The sequence below is a fragment of the Onychomys torridus genome, chromosome 8 (genome assembly GCF_903995425.1).
Source record: "Onychomys torridus chromosome 8, mOncTor1.1, whole genome shotgun sequence".
In the NCBI taxonomy this organism is placed as follows: Eukaryota; Metazoa; Chordata; class Mammalia; order Rodentia; family Cricetidae; genus Onychomys; species Onychomys torridus.
The window spans coordinates 15,870,517-15,892,717 of NC_050450.1; the positions used below are offsets into that span (position 1 = coordinate 15,870,517).

At 47.3% G+C, this 22,201-nt stretch overlaps 1 protein-coding gene and 1 long non-coding RNA gene across 4 annotated transcripts in view; one reads left to right on the plus strand and one right to left on the minus strand.

Annotated features, from left to right (window-relative positions):
• The window catches only part of Srl (sarcalumenin), a 44,258-nt gene that overhangs the window by 18,955 nt on the left and 3,102 nt on the right, over positions 1-22,201 (plus strand). Inside the window, exons 2-5 of the mRNA XM_036197668.1 lie at positions 11,397-11,498; positions 12,869-12,964; positions 17,481-17,597; positions 18,656-18,889. Coding sequence (XP_036053561.1) covers positions 11,397-11,498; positions 12,869-12,964; positions 17,481-17,597; positions 18,656-18,889 — 549 coding nt within the window. The remainder of the gene's footprint in view (positions 1-11,396; positions 11,499-12,868; positions 12,965-17,480; positions 17,598-18,655; positions 18,890-22,201) is intronic.
• LOC118589952 lies at positions 1,869-16,073 on the minus strand. 3 transcript variants are annotated; one of them, XR_004945696.1, is made up of 4 exons: positions 15,648-16,073; positions 9,476-9,690; positions 4,245-4,851; positions 1,869-3,394 (listed from the first exon to the last, which is right to left on the minus strand). It is a non-coding gene; the product is annotated as an uncharacterized LOC118589952 (long non-coding RNA). The 3 variants fall into 3 exon arrangements; XR_004945695.1 differs by lacking the exon at positions 1,869-3,394 and having other exon boundaries at positions 4,100-4,503; positions 4,634-4,851; XR_004945694.1 differs by lacking the exon at positions 1,869-3,394 and having other exon boundaries at positions 4,100-4,851.

Genomic DNA, 22,201 nt, shown 5'->3' on the forward strand with positions numbered 1-22,201 from the left:
CCTCTTGGGTGAGCTCCCAGACCCAGAAGGTGCAAAGGAGTAGAGTGAGGGGCAGCCCTGTGCCCCTCTTGTCCAGAGCTGGCTCTGTTGCGGTCACTCGGAGTGTTTGGCACTTGACCTTTGCTCTTCTAGGAAGCAGTAAGTGTCACACCTACCATTTGTTGGATGCTTTTTAAAAAATATCTTCTTTTATTTATTGTTTGTGTCTTTCACATCATGCATTCTGATCCCACCCATCTCCCATTCCCTAGAATCTGACCTCTGCCCATGAAACCTCCCTCCCAAAATAAAACAAAATAAAATTTAAGATAAAAAAGGAAGAAAAAAAGGGATAAAGGGAATATCTCATCATGGGAGCTGAAGTATGACACAGTGAGTCTTGAAATAAATCCCTTTACCCATCCAGGTGTTCATTGCAAAGAATCACTGGTCTGGTTTGAGGCCCCTGGTCTCTGCTACGATATCAACAGTGGGCCCTCACTAGGACTCTTCCTGGACATCCCGTTGCTGCCCTGTGTCAGGGGGTCCTGTAGCCCTGGGTCTGCAGGACCTCCCCCACCACCTGTGCTCCAGCAGATTGTCAATGCTTTTAAACATCATTTGATGTTTAAAGTGCTCCAAGGGGCTGGTCAAAGCATGGCATGATGCTCTGCATTTTTCTTTTTTCAAGACAGGGTTTCTCTGTGTAGCTTTGGAACCTGTCCTAGAACTCTCTCTGTAGACCAGGCTGGCCTTGAACTCACAGAGATCTGATTGCCTCTGCCTCCCTAGTGCTGGGATTAAAGGCATGCGCCTCTACCACACAGAGATGCACAGCATTTTGTGAGTGTGTCAAGGCTGCTACAGGAGGATTAGGGATAGTTTAAGGTCATACAGATGGTGCAAAAGCAAAAATCAGAGCCTGGCTCTCTGGATTTGCGAGTATACTCAGAGAGACTGCTCTTTTGGCTTAATGGTCAGGAGCCTTCTTAGCCTATGAGGTGTGGCCAGGGAAAGATTTGGTTCAGGGCCAGACTAGGAAGATCCAGTTCCCAAGTGCAGAATCAAGCAGACTTCTCCAGCCTCCTTGGTTGGGAAAGGTGGCTCTGGTCTCACTGCTCCCTTAGCTGCTGAGCCCCAATGACTAACCCAGGGCATCTAGAGGGAGTGGCATGCCTTTGGGTCCCACTGGGTATCTCCTTGCTGGTACCCAGAAGTTAAACCATCAGTTCTCCCAGCATCCTTCCCTACAGATCCCAGGGGGATTCAGTTTCTTCAGGCTGGGAGTTGGGGATCCAGGGGAGCCAGATACGTACCTTGGTCTCTCTCAGACTCCACCCTGAATTCATTCTCCTTCTTTGTCCTGGCCTTGATCCTTCCAGAGTGAGGACACACTCCACAATGACTCTTGTGAGGATTTTTGTGCTGATCTCCATAAAAACAGTTTCAACAGAGCATTCCTTCTGTCAGTTCACTTGGAGGCAGCATGACTTAATCTTCTTTTCTTTTCTTTTTTTCATTTTTATTTTGAGGCAGAGTCTCATGTAGCCCAGGGTGGCCTTAAACTCAATGACCTTGAACTTTTGATTCTCTTGTTTCCTCTTCCCAAGTGCAGAGATTATAGGCATGTGGCATCACATTCAGTTTATGCAGAACTGGAGATTGGAGCCAGGGTTTTGTGTGCTGGGCCAGCATTCTACCACCTGAGCTACATTCTTTTGAAGGGGTGAGAACAGCAGCAGTGTCATGGGTTCTGATATTTCTCCAATCACTTTGGAGACGCGGCCCAAGAGAAGCTGACGTGTGGGCCAAGGGCCACTAACTGTGGAACTTGGAACTCCCGTGTACCCCAAGGCCAGTGTGCTCCTCATAAGGTGTACAACCAGGAAGACTTTTCCCACTGGCATCTTTATTACTATTATGGCTCATTTGCATAAATGTGTATGAGTGACTTTGACCATCACAGTTTCAAATCAAATGGATGAGAAAGCATGTAGGAGAGTAATTTCAGCCTATCCTTACTAAAGATTGCTAAGAAGCCAGCACACGCCTTTAATCCCAACTCTTGGGAGGCAGAGGCAGGTGAATCTCTTGAGTTCAAAGTCAGCCTGATTTACAAAGTAAGTTCAGGTTGACTAGGGATACACAGTGAGACCCTGTCCCCGTTCCCACCCCCAAAGTCCTAAAGAGACATACTGCAATGCAATTTATATTGAGGTCAGCTCAAAACAGATAAATAAACAAAAAATCTCTTGGGTTCTGAGATCTGTTCTTTCAACCTCCACTTTCAACTTTGGGATGGAGCTCCTTGTTACTTGGTACTGAGGAAGACTTAGTGCTGAGGGTCTTAGGCCTTGATATTATCTAGAATTATCTTATAAAACACAGCTACATGCTGGCCCAACCCCAGAGCCTGGATTCAGTGCTTGCAAAGCTTTGTAGGTGTGATGACACCATTCCCAGGCAGAACTCCACAGGAATGGCTTGTGGGACAAATGTTTCCTGTGTCTGTCTCCTCAGTTCAAGAGAGACTGATAGCCCTCGCCTTTGCTACTTGAAAGGGCTGTGAGGAGGATCAAAGAATAAGAACTCCAAAGTGTCTCAGAACCCTGAGGGCAAGACGGGATCTAGGGCAGAGCTTTGCACCTGTGGATCAGCAAAGTGGAAAACAACAAGCCACACAGGAACAGAAGGGCAGGGAGTCCCTCTAGAGAGTGGGCAGATAGATTTAGGGAGCGAAGGAATATGGAGGAGGCCCTGTCTCTAGCCCTACTTCATCTTCCCTCTCCTTAGGAACTTCGTGGAACACAGGCAGGTAAACCACTGAGGCAGAGTGAGAACACTAGGCCACAGTCTCTGTCCCAGCCTGACCCTGTCCTCTGGCCAGCTGTTAAGCCCCTCCCTGCCAGAGCTTCCTCCTCTCCAGCTGGACTCACAGGCTCTTGGAAACTCATCAGTCTCTGAGTCCACAGAGAGTGCTGTGGAACAAGGCAGGAGTAGAGGAACAAAGCCAGGGTGCTTGTCTGTGGGGAGAAAAGAGAAGAACCGAACACTATGTGGAACCACTGTTGGGGCGTGGGGGTGGGAGAGCAACAAAAAGCCTAGATTCCCCAAGAGGCCTGATGGTAGAGGGGGTGTCCGGGGAGGTAGTGCTGGCTTGTGCCAGGCTATGCCTGCATGTGAGTGAGGCTGGGACTTGGCCTGTCAGGGGCCTCTGAGGATGAGCTGGGGACCTGCTATTCATGTGCCTTGACGTCAGTCCCCAGCCTGGCAGCGCTGAGGTGGCTGTGTTGGCAGCAGTTCATACAGTAGGATACTTCATGTCCTGATATGGAATCATACTCAATTCACCAGAACTCAGCCCACCGGGATCCTCTGTGTTCTCTTCCTCCTGCGCTGGGCGCCAACAAAGGCTCTGGCCAGAAGTCAGGGAAGAGGGAAGAAAGAACACTGGCCTTAGATCTCAGGGAACTGAGCATCAGATGTGCCTCCCACAACAGATTTGGGTCCAATGCTTCCTGAGGTTGAGCTCTGGGAGCCCCAGCGGGACAGGTGGTTTCACGGAAAGACTTTCTGCCAGAGCAGTCAGTTTTAGCCTGAGAAGGAGGGCCATGGGGCACCAGTCTTTTTCCTGCCAAACTGCTTAGTAGACAATGAGGGGCACTTTGGCTTTGAGATCTAAAAGCCAAAGATGAAGCCAGGCGGTGGTGGTACATGCCTGTAATCCCAGCACTTGGGAGGCAGAGGCAGGTGGGTCTCTGTGAGTTTGAGCCCAGCCTGGGCTACAGAGCTAGTCCAGGACAGAGAAATCCTGTCTCAAAAAAAACCAAAAACAACAACAACAACAACAACAACAACAACAACAAAAGCCAAAGATGGGAGATGCTAATGTACACACACGGTCTAGTAACTGCAGGTGGAAACAGAGCTGTGTGAAGGTCAGGTCTCCCTCAGCATCTAATTCTTCATGCTCTTTTGGATGATGCCAGCTTCTCACTCCCACTGGAGTCAGAGTTTTTTATTTTTTCATTTTTCAAGACAGGGTTTCTCAGTGTAGCCCTGGCTGTTCTAGAACTTGCTCTGTAGACAAGGCTGGCCTCAAACTCAAGAGATCCACCTGCCTCTGCCTCCTCAGTGCTGGGATTTAAGGCGTGTGCCACTACTGCCCAGTAGAGGTTCTTTCAAGAATATTAGAAATATAATAAGAAGCCAGACCTAGAATCTGTTTAGCTCAGTATCATCACCACAGCCATCATCATCCTCACCACAGCCATCATCGCCTCCATCTTTGTCATCATAGGGTAGCAGCAGCCTGTGGAAATGGTTAGATATATCAGAAGAAAAGCTGGTAACTACTGCTGTTCTGAAGACGATGGGGATCCTCTCAATGTGGAGGGGACAGGAGCAGAAGCTTGGAGTCAAAACAGTTTGTCTTTGAAGCTGCAGTGGTTTGTAGTTTTGTGTGCTGAAGATACGTTTTTGTTGTTGCTAGGGATGCATCCTGGATAATTGAAATCTGAACCACTAAGAAAAGGGAGGAAATAAAGAATCAAGAACAAGGTGATTCCATGTGTTGAAAGCCACAGGAAAGGACAGGAGAGGAAGTGGTAGAGACCGGTGCCTCTCAAACCATAAGAATGTGTAAATTAGTCACCTGCGGCATCTTGTTAAGTATTCTGATCCATGTGTTCTGGCCGGCTCCTGAGACTGTGTCTCCAGAAAGCTGAGGTGACACTGGGGAAGAAGCTGGTCTCTGGGCCACATTCTGAGTAGTAATAATCCTGCTCCGAAGACAGGCAATGTCTTTTTCAGGTCCTCAGCCTGTTACTAGCCATGGGACACAGGTAGGTTCCTGAATTTCAGTCTTTTCATCTGCAAAAGAGATAAATAGCCGGGCTGCGGTTGAGCACACCTTTAATTCTAGTACTCAGGAAGGAAAGGCAGACAGATCTCTGAGTTTGAGGTCAGCCTAGTCTACAGAGAGCATCCAGGACAGCCAGGGCTACTCAGAGAAGCCCTGTCTTGAAAAACAAAACAAAACAAGACAAAACACACACACACACACACACACACACACACACACACACACACACACACACAGACAGAGAGAGAGAGAGAGAGAGAGAGAGAGAGAGAGAGAGAGAGAAGTAATACTTGTTTTCCAGAAGAGAGTAAGTCTAAATAAATTGAGTGAGATTGAGATATTTGAGATATTTTCTGTTGCCTGGCACAGTAAGTAATTATATGAATATATCTCATGTATCAGAGGACTGCCAGTCTCCATAGGTTAAAACAAATTCCTGCCACAGATTCTTCTCAGGAACTAGAGAGATAGAAATACAGGGGAAGGAATTGTGGCAAGTAATATTTAGCTTCCCATCCTGCTGAGACCAAAGAACCAGGAATTCTTACTGGTTCCCTCATGTGAATGCTGACTTCTTTTAGAACTTTCTGCAGGGCAGGCAAGGGTCTTGAGTGCTGGGAACACACAATTAGGACCCATCCTGCTACCCAAGAGCCAGGAACATGATCCTGGAAAGAAGGTGCATGTAGTCTGGGGCTGTGAGACCCATCAAAAGTTTCTGTGTCTCCCAACAACATCATGGACCAGGAGTTGGCAGTTCTGTATTCTACCACCTCTGAGTCACATGGTGCCATGTGTTTGTGGCAAACCAAAGACCATCCCTAATTTGGGTCTAAAATCTGCCAGGCAGGATGAGCAAGTTTACAAATAGCCATGCATACTATTGTGCTTGGGGTGAAGTTTTATACATTTGTATATAGGGCTCCTCTATAATAAGTGCCCCAGATTTCCCATCCTTCAAAAGCAGGCACAGGTTGATTAACTGTGGGAGCGAATGAGAAAACACCCATTCCTAATGGCTGGAGGCTGCCCCTGCCTTTTGAGTACTGGCAAGGGGTGGGATACCTGGAGACAGACAGGCTTTTCACTTCAATGAAGTGGGAGAGGCAAGCACCAGGCTTCCCCTAAGAGGGGCTGTCTTCCCCTCCTCCCCGAGGGCTTGCAGTTCTTCCTGAAGACCTCCTCTTTAAACAGACCCCCGTTCGGGAGGGAAGGTCAGAAGGGATAGGTCTGAGCTTTGCTTCCACCCCATTTTCCAAAAATACCCAACTTGACCCTTGGTGGTAGTCTCTGGTACAGACTAGACCCATGTTCGTTCTCTTCTCCTTGTGCCCTCTGCTCTGTGGGTACAGCCACAGGACCTTAGAAGGGGATCCCCTCAGAAGGGGTTGACTGAGGCCATTGGGAAGCCCAGGCCCTGCCCATTTTGGATATCTCCTCCTTAGGGCCCTGTTCCCTCTAATCTGAGGTAGAGAGGCCAGCGAATGCCTGCCCTTAAGGGGACAGGGTTAGATGTGTGACTTAATAAAGCCGAGAGCCACAAGTAATCCCCTAAGCACTTTGCCTTGTAACCTAAGATTATCTGGCCTGCAGACACCTGTTTTCACTCCTCTGCTGATAGCAGTATAAAAAGCATGCTGGTTAATGACTCTAGGAACTGACAAGGAGTGGAATGCTCTAGCATTTGTCCTATCTTGGAATATCTCCTCAGGAGCCAGGTGGCACGTGCCACGCCCGTTGCAAGGTTGAGGAAGGACTGGAAGGGCTCACCCAAGTTTCTATCCATTTATAGTCAGCAGGACCCAGGGGAGATTTGAAGGTCAGGGTCAGGCTTTGGGGGCTCTTGAGTTACTACAGCAGCTAACTCCCTTAGTGGACAGAAAGTCAATTCTTTGACCCCCACAGGCTCGGAGGGAGGCAGGTGGTCCAGAGGACCCAAGTTGGGAGGCATAACGTTGGACAGCAGGCACTTATGGTGCTCTCTGCAGTGGGAGCTGGACTGATATAGACTCTTGAGAAGCAAGGCAAGTGCCAACCCTGTGAACTGACCAATCATGTTCTAATCATTTAGAACTGCAAGTCTCTGCTTCGGGTGGCACAGAAGATGTTGGCAATTTGTTGGAGAATCATTTCTCTGCTGGAGATGCAAGTCTAGAGGAGAAAGAAAGGGCGCATTATGCAGATGCGGCCCCTGGAGACAAGAACCTGCTCCTTCACTACCCAGACGGCAGGGAGGCTGAGAGCTTGGAGCGGACCCCAGCAGGGACCCCTTCCACTGCCAACGGCCAGGGCTCCGAATCTGAAGCTAGCCTGTCCAATACCTCAGCTGCAGAGTCAGCTCCATCTGGGGGTGCTGAAGGGCCTGGGGAGGAAGAGAAGGGCCCAGAAGCAGGCACCCTTTCTCCAGAAGGGGTCGAGGGGCCAGAAGAAGAGAGGCCAGAGTTCAGTTCTGGAGGGAAACCAGGACAGGAGGAGGTTGGGCTGGGGCTCCCCATAGAGGGGGCTGCCAGTATGGAGGCAGAAGTACAAGAAGGAAGTAGTGAGGTCCCGGAGGAATTCCAGGGGAGTGTAGGAGATAGCCCCATGACAGAAGCAGCAGCAGGGACAACAGAGTCTGCAGCCACTCAGGTCCCTCCTAGCATAGAGGGTGAAGAGGTCTATACAGTGGAGGCAGAAGGTAGGGGCAACACAGGGTCTGGTCACCAATCCGCAGAGCTAGATGGGGTTCAGGATGCCACATATGTTGGAGATGAATCAGAGGCTGACACAGCTGCAGAAGCCAGGGAGTGGGCAGAGGACCAGCCCCAGGGCCACGGCCTGCAGTCGGAAGATGAAGCCCTCTCAGGGCCTGATTACCAGCCCCCTGACCTCAATGCAGTCTCTGACAGCATGTCTTCGGGAGTAGAGGCAGAAGCTGCAGAACAAACAGCTGACCAGAGCCAAGTCCATTCCTCTCAAAAAGAAGTAGAGGCTAGCCCAGGGTCTGGTCATCAGCCTACAGAGCTAGTTACAGCCCCAGATACCACATCTGCTGGACAAGAATCAAAGGCTGAGGTGGATACAGAAGCTGGGGAGAAGGCTGAGGACCGAGGGGAACCTAGACCTAGCCAGGAGGCCAGTGAGAAGTCTGGGGACACCCAGAGTTCCAAGGACAGGGAGACAGAGAACTACCCTCCTGAGGGCCAGGTGTCAGGGATGCCTGAGGAGGGCCCGGCTGAGGCCTCCTCTGAGGAAGAGGGTGGTGAAGAAGAAGGTGGAGCTCCGTCTAAAGAAGAGTCTGAAGAAGACAGTGGTGATGGAGCTAGCTCGGAAGAAGAGGGGGACGCCCCTGGGGAGGCTGGAGAGGCCCAGAAAGCAGCAGGAACCACAGAACACGAGGTGGAAAGCACCCAGCTTGATGTGGAAGATTTGGACATGGGGTCCGAGGGTGGCAAGACCCAGGATACAAAGGCGGAGGCATCCAAAGAGAGACAACAGGGCAGAGGGAATCCTGTAATTGCTCATCAGGGTAGGACTTCATTCCTCAAGGCAATCCCAGAGCCTCGGGCAGATACATTCTCTATGGAAATCTTGTATATTGTGGTACAAACATGGGGGGTGGGATAATCCTAGGTTAGTTCTGGGTTTGTTAGGCAGGGCCCTGTCCCTCGGATTAACCCAGAGAGTCCGCTTAGGCATTTCCTTAGCCACTTAACTTCAGTGTGGATGGATCTAGCAAGAGGCTTCAGAGGGACCTTACCATTTCTAAGTTAGGACCAAGAAGGCTCCTCTTTAGGGGGGCTAGATGTGGATCATCAGCCTTAAGGACAAGGGGGCTGATGGCAGGTTTGCGGTCCTGAGATTGGCTGGTGGAAGGAGATGCAGGGAGTTGGTAGGGTAGGTTAGGAACCACAGGCCACTCTGAGTCTGCTCTTGAAGACTTCCCACATAAGGTGTAAATGTCAGGAATCGAGGGGTCAGGATCATGGTGTGAGAGATGAGGCTGACTGCTCTTAAATGCCCCTCTAGAGCAGGACAGCCCTCAAGTGATAGGGAAGAAGGAGGAGAGGGGCTGAGCTATTGGGCAGCATTAGGGACAGCATGGTCAGACCTGAAGACCTCGTGTGATATGTGTGACTAGAACAGAAGGTGGCTTTCAGAGCAGAGACTGGTGGTGCTCTCACTGTCACTTTCCCAGATGGCTTCCTTACAGATTTCCTTAAAGCTATTTCCCCACTTTGAGACAGGAGCTTATGTACTCCAGGCTAGGCATGAACTCATTATGTAATAGTCAAAGTGGCCTTGAGCTCCTAACCTTCCTGCCTCAGCCTCTAGAATGCTGTGATTATAGGGATGTGCTACATGCCTGGCTTCTTGCAGAACTTAATATCCACACTTTTCTTTATGTACTTATACTTTCTTTAGGGAGGTAGGACTGCAAGCAGTAAGCTCCTCCCCTTTTTCTATCCTTCCTAATCTGGATCTGGGAGCAGGGACTGCTGAAACTGTAAGACATGCAGACGCTGGCCTCCCTCTACCCACAAGCCTAAGTTATACCCTCCTAATAATCCAAGATCCCTGACAGGCATCTTTGCTAGAAATGAGTGACCTTAGAGGCCAGGGAACATGAACTACATCCTTCCCAGGACTCACCAGGTATGGTGTCTCTTATTTGCTTGGTCAGTGGGACAGCTGACCTGTCTGTGACCGCCAGCACATACAGGTACACTCACACGCCTGCAGCGTTTCCTTCCACTCATTTCCCATCAGTGTTAAGCCGACAAGATGTTCATTCAGTTGAGGAGAGCAGTATGGAATGAAGGTAGTTCATTCAGTGTAAGTAGAGTCTCTCAGTAGCTCTCTTTGCCCTGGAATAAAATGCAAGGCCCTGTGATGGTCTTTAAGGATGTCTAGTCAGCTCCTGAGGACCTAGGCCACTCCTTGCCAGGCTACAGAAAACTACTTTCTTTTCTTTACTAACTCTGGCTCAACAGCAGATGTCAGGGAAGGGGTCTCTGCACCCCCTGACACACTCCCCCAAACCTGCAGGCATTCTTCTTAGGCCCTCAAAGCTACAATAGCCTCCTAGCTGCTCAAAATGATCACGTTTTGTTATTTTGTCTCCCCCCCCCCCCCAGAGCTGAGGATTGAACCCAGGGCCTTGTACTTGCTTGCTAGGCAAGCGCTCTACCACTGAGCTAAATCCCCAACCCTCAAAATGATCATGTTTTAAAGACAGTTCATCAGTTCGTTCCCATTAGGTGGTAGGATGACCTTCCAAGGGCAGGAGCTGTGTCACTGTGTAGATGTCACGGTAGTGCCAGCATGACATCTGGCACCTGGCATGTGATAGGTGTTCAATACATGTGTTTTATTTTTTCAAACAAGGCCTTGCTATACAGCCTGGGCTGGCCTGAAACTTGAGCGCCACTTGTCTTGGCCTCTGGACTGTTGGGATTATAGGTGTGCGCCACTATATTCTATGCTCAGCATAGTTAGAAAAATAAATACAGTAAATGGGGTGGGGTGGTAGCTTCGTCAGCATCCTAGTTGTTCTCTGTTGTGATAAAACACTGACCAAAAACAAGTTGGAGGAGAAAAGAACTTATTTCGCTTACAGGTTACAGTCTATCTACTTGAGGGAAACTGAGGCAGGAACTGAGGCAGAAACCATGGAGGAACACTGTTTACTGACTTGTTCCCTCTGGTTTGCTCAGCTAGCTTTTTTAAGTGGCCCAGGCCCACCTGCTTAGGAATGACACCACCTACAGTGAGTGGCTCTCCTAAGTTAATTAAGGCAATTAGGACAGTTCTTCAGATGAAGCTCCCTATGCAGGTGGCACTCATGTGTAGCAAGTTGACACTAAAACCAATCATCCGAGTGAAATGCGCAACTGTGGGAGCCGAGAGTTTGACCTCCAGGTCCATGTAAAAAGCCAAGTGTGGGGTTGTGTACTTGTAAGTCCAACACTGGTGACCAGAGACACATAGATCCTTGGGGCTCACTGGCCAGTCAAGCCTAGTTGGGGAGTCCTAGGTGCCAATGACAGATCTCATGAAAATTAAGACAGATAAACAAATAAACAAGGTGATAGATCTGGAAGAATGGTATCAGAGATTGACCTCTGGCCTCTACACATTGCCACACACATGTGCTTATGCACACTCCTGTATACTTACACATACATGAATACACACACATAGATCATGGGTCTTGAAAGTTGTGTGTGTGTGTGTGTGTGTGTGTGTGTGTGTGTGTTTAAAGATTTATTTATTTAGTATACAGTGTTCTGCCTGCAGGCCAAAAGAGGGTGTCAGATCTCATTACAGATGGTTGTGAGCCACCATGTGGTTGCTGGGAATTGAACTCAGGACCTCTGGAAGAGCAGCCAGTGCTCTTAACCTCTGAGCCATCTCTCCAGCCCTTGAAAGTTGTATTTACATTTCAAATTCATTCAACTTGGCAACTTGGTTCTGCATCTACTTGAGGCCCAGCCCTGCTCCATCTCTGTGAAGCTTAGGGCTCTACTGGCTTAGATTTGCTCTGACCGTACATTGTCTGTTCTCTTCCCAGAAGAGACTGAGGATGTGAGTGAAGAGGCTCCCGTGAGAGACCGCTCCCATATTGAGAAAACCTTAATGCTGAATGAGGACAAGCCAGCTGATGATTACACAGGTAACTGGGGAAGGAAGATGGGCTGGGATCCAAGGCACCAGAGCTCTGTAGTTCTGAGGCCAGAGCCTGGGGAAGGGGGCTAGGTGAGGTAACTCGGTGAACAAGGCCAAGGCAGGGGGAGGAGGAAGATAACCAAGCAGAGGGCACAGTGTCAGAACAGAGGTGAGTTCCAGAGCCACTGCCTGTAGGATGCATCCTACCATCCCACCACTCCTCCACCACCCTTGGGCAGGGAGGATGGTTAATAAGAATTCATCTTATCTGCTTTGGTTTTTAGTTTACAAAGCTTTCATTTCTCACGTTTTATTTTGCCCCATAATGAACCAAGGATTTCAGTGGGGGCTTGTTATCCTTTCTTAATTAACTAGCCGAGCACTGATGAATACAGCAATTTGCTCTTGGCATACAGCCAGAGAATGGCAGTGCAAGGACCAGAACATTCCTAGCCTGATTCCTGCTCCCCACACTGTCCTCTTGTGCTACACACCCCACAGCTCTCAGTTGCACCCTGGGTTTCTGCTCCCCCAGAACATGGGCATGTCTGAATCCTCCAGGGAGCATGTGTATGGGCCTGCAGGGCACCCAACCTCCTTACACTCTAGACCTCGGCAGTACAAACAGAAGCACAGACATGAGATTCCCACCTCCCAAGCAACCTAGCTTTCCTTATGTCATTGAGGTGAGGAAGAAAGAGAGTATTAGGATTTCAATTTAATCTTTCTTGAGACAGTGTCTCATGTAGCTCAGGTTGGCCTGGTACTCCCTATGTGGCAGAGGAGAACCTTGAACTCCTGATCTTCTTGCGCTCACCCGAGTAGAAATCACAGGTGTGTGCCGCCAAACCGGTTTTTTGTTTTGTTGTTGTTATGGTGCTAGGGACCAAACCCAGGGTTCTGTGCTTGGTAGGCGAGCACTTCACCAGCTGAGCCACATCCCTGCCCAAGAGTTAGTGTGTTACTATTACTGAGACAATGTTCCACTGTGTAACCTGGCTGCCTGGAACTTGCTATGGAGATCAGGATGCTCCTGGAATCACAGAAATCCAGCCATTCTGCCTCTTGAATGCTAGGATTAAAAGTGTATGACACAGTGCCTGGCCAAGAATTAGTTCTTTGTTTTGTTTTGTTTCTTAAATAGCTCAGGAGGCTTTGTAGATTGGGTAGGAAAATGCTTTGGGTTGAGGATTTCTGAGGGTGGGATGTGGACCAGCTCCTTCCCGAACACAGTCATGTTATGATCTTGGGTTGCCAATGGTTTTCTGCCTCACCAGGCAGAGCTAGACTCTCTGGGGTTGAGGTCACTCTGGAGTGAGGAGCAAGCAGCATGGGGCTGGCCCTGCCTGATGCTCACTCCTTGCTCCTTTCTTCCAGCGGTTCTGCAACGGCTGCGGAAGATCTATCACACATCCATCAAGCCCCTGGAGCAGTCTTACAAGTACAATGAGCTGCGACAGCATGAAATCACAGGTATGGCATCAGGACCCACACTTGGGCTCTGCACTACCTCCCTGGTACCCACTCAGGCTCACAAGGAACATGTGTAACGTGTGCTAGGACTCCAGGAGCCGAGCTTTTCTGAGGAGTGGAGGACAGGAGCTCAGGCCTGGGGAGTGGCCTTTCCCAGAGGAGTGAGTGCTCAGCACTGTAAGAGTGTGACACAGATTTCATTGCTAAGCATTTTGTCTCAGCAGTAGGCATTTGGATTCCCAGGGTAGTAAGGCCTGTGTGATCCCTCCTGGGCTCAAGAGTCTCCAGGCTCCCTAGTCACATAGGCCTCCATATGACCTATCTTTCTCCCAGCCTTCTTACTGTCCCTCCTGTGTTTGTATGTGGTTTTTCAAGACAGGGTTTCTCTGTGTAGCTTTGGCTGTCCTGGAACTCTCTCTGTAGACCAGGCTGGCCTCACAGAGAACTGCCTGCCTCTGCCCTCTGAGTGCTGGGACTAAAGGTGTGCAACACCACATGTGGCTGCTTCTGTTGATTTTTGAGACAAGGTCTCACCATGTAGCTCAGGATGGCCTTGAACTTGAGAACTTCCTGCCTTAGCTTCCTGAGAGCTGGCTTTACACAAATGTGCTACTGTGCCCAGAATAGGGCCTAGATTCTTTTAAAACTTGGTTTTAAAAATAATAAAAGACAACCTTGTTTCAATTATATTCAAATAATGTAAAATAATATAAACTGAAAAATAAAGCCAGGCTTGATGGCATATAACTGTAATCCTAGATTTTTTTTTTTTTTTTTGAGCTGAGGATTGAACCCAGGGCCTTGCGCTTGCTAGGCAAGCACTCTATCACTGAGCTAAATCCCCAACCCCGTAATCCTAGATTTTAAGAGGCAGAAGCAGGAGGAGAATTTTAACATTGAGACCAGATTAGGTTACACAGTGAGTTCTGGGCTTAGTACATGGCAAGCCCTATCTCCAAAACACCACACACACACACACACACACACACACACACACACACACACACACACACACGCGCACACACGCGCACACATGCGCACACACGCACACATGCACACACGCACACAGCTTCTTGTTATAGTGCTCAAAACTACAGAAACGAATAGGATCTTCCAGACAATTCCTCTATATCTATGAGCATAGAATTGTCTTTTTCTTCTTACATATATGAAATCATATTATGCCAACTGTGCATATGTGTATATATGTGTGTATACACATATACATGTATGTGCATGCATGCATACCTCTCCATTATTCTTTATTGAAGCTTCTTGGTCCTGTCATCTATGAACACACCAGGCTCTGTACAACCAGCATCCAATTCCCGAGGGACAATGGGTGCTTTCCATTTCTGCCCTAAATAAAATGGGGCTAGTAGCTGAGAGCGGCGGCGCAAGCCTTTAGTCCCAGCACACAGGAGGCAGAGACAGGTGGATCTCTGTGAGTTCAAGGCCAGCCTGGTCTACAGAGTGAGAGCAGGAGAGCCAGAGCTCAAAAAGACCCCTCCCCCACAAAGTGGGGCTAGTGAGGTGCTCAGCACATAAAGGTGCTTGCCTCCAAGCCTGATGGCTTGAGTTCAGTTTGTGGACCCCACATGGTAGAAGGAGAGAATCAACCCCTGCAAGTTGTCCTTTGACCTTTATACACACACCATGCTGTGCACACCCACACACATGCAAACATATAATATATGTACATATAAGATAAATTAAAAAATTTAATACTTCACAACTGGGCATGGTGGCTGTGCCTATAGTTTCAGTACTTGGCAGGCTGAGGCAAGAGGATCACAGAGACTTTAAAGTCAGCCTGGGCTACAGAGTGAATTTCAGGCCAGCCTGGGCTTCAGAGTGTTATGCTGCCTGGAAAAAAGTAAGATTAAAACATTCCAAACACTGGCATAGTCACTATATGTTTTATGTGCATATATTTGTAGGACATGTTTTGTTTGCTCGCTCGTTTTTAAAACAGTACAGTAGAGGGGTGGACAAGACATGTCAGCGGGTAAGAGCACTGCTTGCCAACGCTGATAACCTATATGCTGGAAGGAGAGAACCAAGTCCCACACTTTATCCTATGGAACATCCCAGCCCCACAAATAAATGTTTAAAAATTAATATGGAACACTAGGATTCAGTATTTTGATCATTGTTGTAAAATCACCTTGAAATACTCTAATCTGTACAAGAACATACCAGAGAATTCTTTTCCCACCGGTTTGGCATTTTTAAAGTGTTACTCATTTTGTAGTGCCGGGGCGACATCCCAGACTTCAGGCATGCTAAGAAGGTGCCCTGTCACTGAGCTGTATCCTCAGCTGCTCTTACTCCTCTCTGAAAGCTTTCATAATTGTTATTTTTCTCCTTTTCAGTTCAGTTCCTGGGGATGGAACCCAGGGCCTTGAGCATCCTAGGCAAGTGCTCTACCACTGAGCTATATATAACCCAGCCCTTGTTTTAATTGTGAGTGATAACACAAATCTCTCCCTGTGTTCCTTGGCAGTTTCCATATTATCCTAATGCCTACTGAGTAGCTGTGGTATCTGAGGGCATATATATTCCTACTTTACAGAAAAGGGACCTGATGCCCAGGTAGTGCTGGTTGCCCTGGCCACGAAGCCACTGTCAGGATGGCGGCTCTGTTCCGTCCCCAGGGAATGCCCCGTTCTGTTAGTCCTACCATTCTTACGAGAGGGTCAGCTGTCCTCTTCTGCTTCTTAGAGGACGCGGTGTGAGGTTACAGAATCTCCCAATGGCTTTCTTTTGTCCTCTGTGTTTGCCTTCTCTTCCTCTCTGACACCGAGAGTGGGATGGCCCTCCTGGGGAAACTCCAGACTTAAAGCCTCAGTGGTCAAGAGGCTGCCAGCTGCCCCAGGATTGGTTCTCAGCAAAGGCCAATTGGCTCTTTTCTGGCTTCCCTTTCTGGACTTGGCTTCTCTGTCCTAATCTCTTGCCAGCTTCCTGCATGACCCCTATCCTTCAAGCTTATTACTGGTCTACTAGGTATGCCCACGCTGCCCTCTGCTGTGCAGAGTTGGTACAGCAGCACCCGGAAGCCCTGTCTCAGCTCGCATAGCCAGCACTGACCTTTTGTAAAATCTCTGTAACTCTGTCGTACCTCTCTCCCCAGGCCGGAGGGCTTCTTATGTATATTTACAGGCAGGAGGGAAGGGGCCAGGCCATGAATATGTGCTCACCACGCACAAGACACCTAGGACTTTATTTACCCCAGAGAAACAAAAGCCGGGCATCCAAAAGCCAGGTGCAGAAGGGGAATCATACTATACATTGTATAGAAACGATGAGCCGGGATATCTACAAAACTGATTATACGCATAAAGGTAGCTGGGAAAATGCCAGAAATTAGCATTGCTGCCCAGTGTAGTGCATACAAATATAGTCTTAGATACTCTGGAGGCTGAGGCAGGAGAACCACTGGAATCTTGAGCCCAGGACTTTGAGGACATCCTGGGCAATATCATATAACCTTGTCTCAAAGTTAAAAAAAAAAAATAGAAAAAACCCTAGCATTAGTCACCTACTAGAGAGGGTGTTAGAGCCTAGACAGAATGGGCCTTTTTGTACGTCAGACTTTTGACATTACACAAAATTATAGGAAATAAATGAAAAAGAAGTTTAAAAAGGAAGCCTACATTTGGAGGGCTATCTGTAGGCTCAGGAAGGCAAAAGTCCGGAGAATGTAGGTGCTCTGTGGAGACTGTTCAGAAAAAAACAAGAAGACAAGAAATCAACATGAAGACAAATCATATCTCTGTCCACCCTCTTCTTTGCCTGTATTTATTTTATATGTTTGCAGTACTGGGGAGTGAACCCATGGCATCACACATACTATGCCAATGTTCTGCCACTGAACACCTCCTAAGCCCCCATCCCTATTTTTGAAAACACTGAAGAATTCTACTGCCCCTAGCTGGGTAGCCTTGGTAGAGTGTGCTACCCAGCATGGCATGGCATCAGGGAGGACCCTGGCCTCAGGGCCTAAGAATTTAAGGATTCCTAGTTTTCAGTGTTTGGTTTCAGACCCTGGAAGACTTATCATGGATTCTGGAGCAGACTGAGACTAGTCTGTGCTTTTGATGGGGTTTGGGGAGCCCCAGTGAGTTCAGATGGTTCAACACTGTCTGTGCCTCTCCCATGTCCTTTCTTCTCTTGTTATTGATCTGGGTAGCAAAATCCATCCTTTTTATGAACCATTCTTCTCTGGACTTAGACAGGAGACTGCACCCAGTATGAGCACTAAGCCAGTATGGGAAAATCCACTAATTCCAGATGTGCAAAGGATCTGGAAAAGGTCAAAACATTGACTTCTGCTGTTTTTAGGGTGAATGTTCTTGTAAAGCAGAGAAGTGCCACTGACTGCTGCCATCCCAATCCACATGGAACCCCACAAGCAGTTGGATGATGGGGGTACAGAGTGCTGTGTAGTGCAGTGCTGTCCTGCAGTCACAACTGGTGTTAGTGCACTTCTCTTTCCAATTCCTGTTGTCCACAGATGGGGAGATTACTTCCAAGCCAATGGTGCTGTTCCTGGGACCGTGGAGCGTCGGCAAATCCACCATGATAAACTACCTCCTCGGGCTAGAAGACACTCGCTACCAGCTCTACACAGGTGAGAATGGGGGTATAAATTGTTAAAGCAGATGAATAATTAAAGCACTTGTATGCCCTTAATATTAAAGAAAATTACATGCAAGATCCAGCAGCTCTACCACCTCCACAGCAGCATTATTCATAAAATAAAAACAACTCAAGTGTCCACTGTTAGATGAAGGAATAATCAAAATGTAGCCTGTGTATACAGTGGAATGTCAGCCTGAGAAAGGAATGTCGCATAACTGAGGGGATGCTCAGTGGGAAAAGCGCTTGCTATGCAAACCTGATGATTTGAAGCCAGGTCCCTGGTATCCATATAAAAGCCAGGTGAGTAGCACATGTGTCTGTGATTGCAGAACTTTTATAGGGAGATCGGAATTGGAGATAAGAGAACCCCGATAGCTGGAGGCCAGCTAACACGGCCTATGCAACAGTGTACAAGAGATAAAGTAGAAGGTGAGGATACTCATGGTTGTCTGTCTTCTGACCTCCACCCCTGTGCCATGACAGGTGCGTGTAACACACACACACACACACACACACACACACACACACACACACACACAGATAGAAAGGAATGAAACATGCATGCTGTCAGAACACATCAGATACATCCTTGCCACAATATGGATAAACCTTGAAAATGTGCTAAGTAAAACAAGTCAGGCATAAAAGCACAGATACTGTATGATTCCACTCATATGAGGTGCTACAACAGGAAAAACTCAGAGGCAGAGAAAGAATAGAGGTTGCCAGGGAAGGGGATGGGGAGTTACTACTTAATGGAAACAGAGTTTCAGTGTGGGAAGATGATAAAGTTCTGGAGAGGGAGGATAACTAACTGTTTGCATGATAATGTGAATATATTAATGCTATTGAACTAGGTTTAAAGATTAAAATGTAAATGTTATGTTCTGTGTATCTTGACACAATTAAAAAGTGAGAAGGCAGGAACCTGGCACACCTGTCCTGTCCTTGTGGAAGCCCTTTCCAAGATGCCTTGCTTGTTCACATCCCTTCCAGAAGTCTGTTTTTCAGTGGCTATTGTTTTCTATCTCTCACCCATGTGTGCAGGTGCTGAACCCACCACTTCTGAGTTCACTGTCCTTATGCATGGGCCCAAGCTGAAAACCATTGAGGGCATCGTCATGGCTGCTGACAGTGCCCGATCCTTCTCACCCCTGGAAAAGTTTGGCCAGAATTTTCTGGAGAAGCTGATTGGCATCGAGGTTCCCCACAAACTTCTAGAACGAGTCACTTTTGTAGACACACCAGGCATCATTGAGAACCGCAAACAACAGGAAAGAGGTAATTCGGGGGCTGAGGATGTGCTCAGAGTAAGAGTACATGTTCTGCAAGCATGGGGACCTGACTTCAAATCCTTAGCACCCATGTCAAAATCCAGGCATGAAGCCTGGTGGTGGTCACACACCTTTAATCCCAGCACTTGGGAGGCAGAGGCAGGTGGATTTCTGGGAGTTCCAGGACACCCAGTGCTGTTACACAAAGAAACACTGTCTCAAAAAACCAAAAAAGTAAGGCATGGTTACCTGTGCCTATAATGCCAGTGTTGTAGGGTGGGCATAGGTGGATCCCTGGATCCTGGAGTTCTGTGGCCAAGCCAGCCTAGCCAAAATGAGAGACCCTGTCTTAAAGAAATAAGACCCCTACCATCCTTCTCTCAATGTATATACACTTATGGGTACACTGACCTTTACATGCGCGCACGTGTGTGCGCGCGCACACACACACACACACACACACACACACGAATCCATTTCTGAATAGCAAGAGCTCTGTTTTAGGATACTGTGATCGACAGAGGATGGTAGGCCAGCACGGAAGCAAGAATGGTTAATGTTCCAAGACCAGGGACGCGTTCTTTACCTTCACCCCTCTCACTGCTGTGCTACACGGGTCTGGACTGCCGTGTTCCTGCCTCCTAAAGGGCTGCTTGAGTTTGGAGATGGCCACTATTTCCCTAGGGGAAGTACTGGTCTTCTCTCTAAGGTCTTGAAGATGTCCACGCTGGGGACTAGTTGTCTTTGGGCAGCCAGTCTATCCTGAATAGGGGAGGGCCTGGACTAATGGGGTCCTGGTGCATTATACTTGAATTCTGGCTAACCTGGGTCTTGGGCATGGGCTTATTCTGTTGAACATGGTCTACATCTCTTCTTACTCCCAACATCTGCTTTCCTGGGCCTGCTTTAACCTAAACCTTTATTAGACTTCCCAGCCCCTGCCCACCTCAGACGCAGGGCATTGCTATTCTGGGCATGTAAGCATTAGGCTGTATAATAGGGCACTGAATACTGCCATGGCATAGGGCTATCTGCACTGATGTGTCCTAACCAGGACAGTCATAGTAATATGTGATCAAATGGCAAATCTCAGTTTATGGTTATGACTTGTGTTTGGGTTATAACTATGTAGGCAGTTTTTTGTCAGAACTGCTGGCTTCCCCATTTATTATGCACAGAGACTTATTATTAATTATAAATGCTTAGCCAATAGCTTAGGTTGTTACTAACTAGCTTTTATAACTTAAATTAACCCATATTTCTTATCTGTGCTCTACCATGTGGTGGTACGGCATATTCATCTTGCTTCTCTCCGTGTCTGGCTAATGACTTCACTCCCTTCTACACCTGGGCTCTCTTTTTGTCTACAAGTCCTATCTAACCTTTTCTTGCCTAGCTATTGGCCAGTCAGCTATCCATTAACCAATGAGAGTAATGTATATTTACAGTGTACAAAGATTGTTCCACAGCATAATTAGACCCTGATTTATTAGTAATAATTAATTTAGAGTTATGATAATCTTATTATGCCTCTATTATGAATCAGATAGCTTTATACATTATTTTGTTGGTCATTATAAAAAAATCAGTGTTTTAAAAACTGTATTAGTCATGGTTCTTTGGAGGAACAGAGCTTATAGAATGAATCTATCATCTATTTAATGTCTGTTTGTCTATCTATCTATCTATCTATCTATCTATCATCTATTTAATGTCTGTATGTCTATCTATCTACCTATCTACCTACCTACCTACCTACCTATCATCTCTCTATATGTATATATGATATGTGCATCATATCACTCTCTATTTCTATAGATAGATATAAGGGACTTATTAGAATGGATTACAAGCAATTGCTGTCTACTAACAGCAAGTCCAAGACTCCAGGAGTTGTTCAGTCCACAAAGATGGATGTGTCAGCTGGTCTTCAGTAGACACTGGAATCTGGAAGAAGTAGGCTCTAAAGCCAGTGAAGGAATGGACTTGCCAATGAGATGGAGGGCAAGCAGGCAAAGAGAGCAAGCTTCTTTCTTCCTTGTCCTTTATATAGGCTGCTAGCAGAAAGTGTGGCCCAGATTAAAGGTGGCTTTTCCCACATCAAAAGATCAGATTAAAAGTGAGTCTTCCCACTTCAAATGATTTAATTAAGAAAAGTCCCTCACAGGTGAACCCAGACACTTGGTTTTTAGTTCATTCCAGATGTAGTCAAGTTGACAACCAAGAACAGCCATCACAGTGATATTGCTTGTCATCTTGTTTTGTAAATGAGAAAACCAAGGAAAAGAACAAGTGAGAATTCACATATAATGAGCACCTGTATGGCTGCTGAGTTAACCGGGTGCTTGCTCGTTTGAAACAGTGATCTTTCTATCACTGTCTCTTATAACATTATTATTATTTTTGTTGTTTTGAGATAGTTCTGGCTGTTCTGGAACTTTTATGACAACGAGGCTGGCCCTGAACTCACAGAGATTCTCTTGCTTCTGCCTCCTGAGTTCTGGGACCAAAGGTGTGTAACACCACACCCAGCCTAACACAGTAGTCTTGAAGTTAGCTTTGGTATTACTGTTCTTTTTGTAATTTTATAGCTTATGAGCAAGAATTTAAGATGAGTGACCATCCAGGGGTCTGTAGCTAGCCCAGGTCTTGACAGACACTCAACACTTGACCCACATTTTTCTCCTTAAACCATACATCCTCTTTCCTTCTGACTTCCTGATACTCTTCTTTCAACATCTTTCCCATTGTCCTAGGTCTTTTTAGACATTTGGAAAATCACTTGCTTTTTTTCCTTTAAAATTTTTATTATTTCTTAGCTGGGCAATGGTGGCACACACCTTTAATCCCAGCACTCAGGAAGCAGAAGCAGCAGGAGTTCAAGGCCAGCCTGGTCTACAGCGTGAGTTCCAGGACAGCCAGGGTACACAGAGAAACCCTGTCTCAAAAAACCATAACCAAACATAAAATAATTATTTTTATGTGTATGGTTGTTTTATCTGCATGTATGTCTGCACCACATGCATACCTGGTGTCCACGGAGGCCAGAAGAGGGAGTTGGCTCCTCTGAGACTCAAGTTACAGATAGTGATAAGTAGCATGTGGGTGCTGGGGACAGAACCTGGCTCCTTTGAAAGGGATGCCAGTGCTCTTAACCAATGAGACATCTCTCTAGTCCTGATTTTTTTCCTTCTTGTTGCTGTTTTTGGTTTTGAAACAGGGTCTCATTATGTGGCTCAGCCTAGCCTTGAACTGAAGATCCTCCTGTGTCTGCTTCCCTGATTGCTGGAATTTTAGGATTGCACTACCACACACTGCA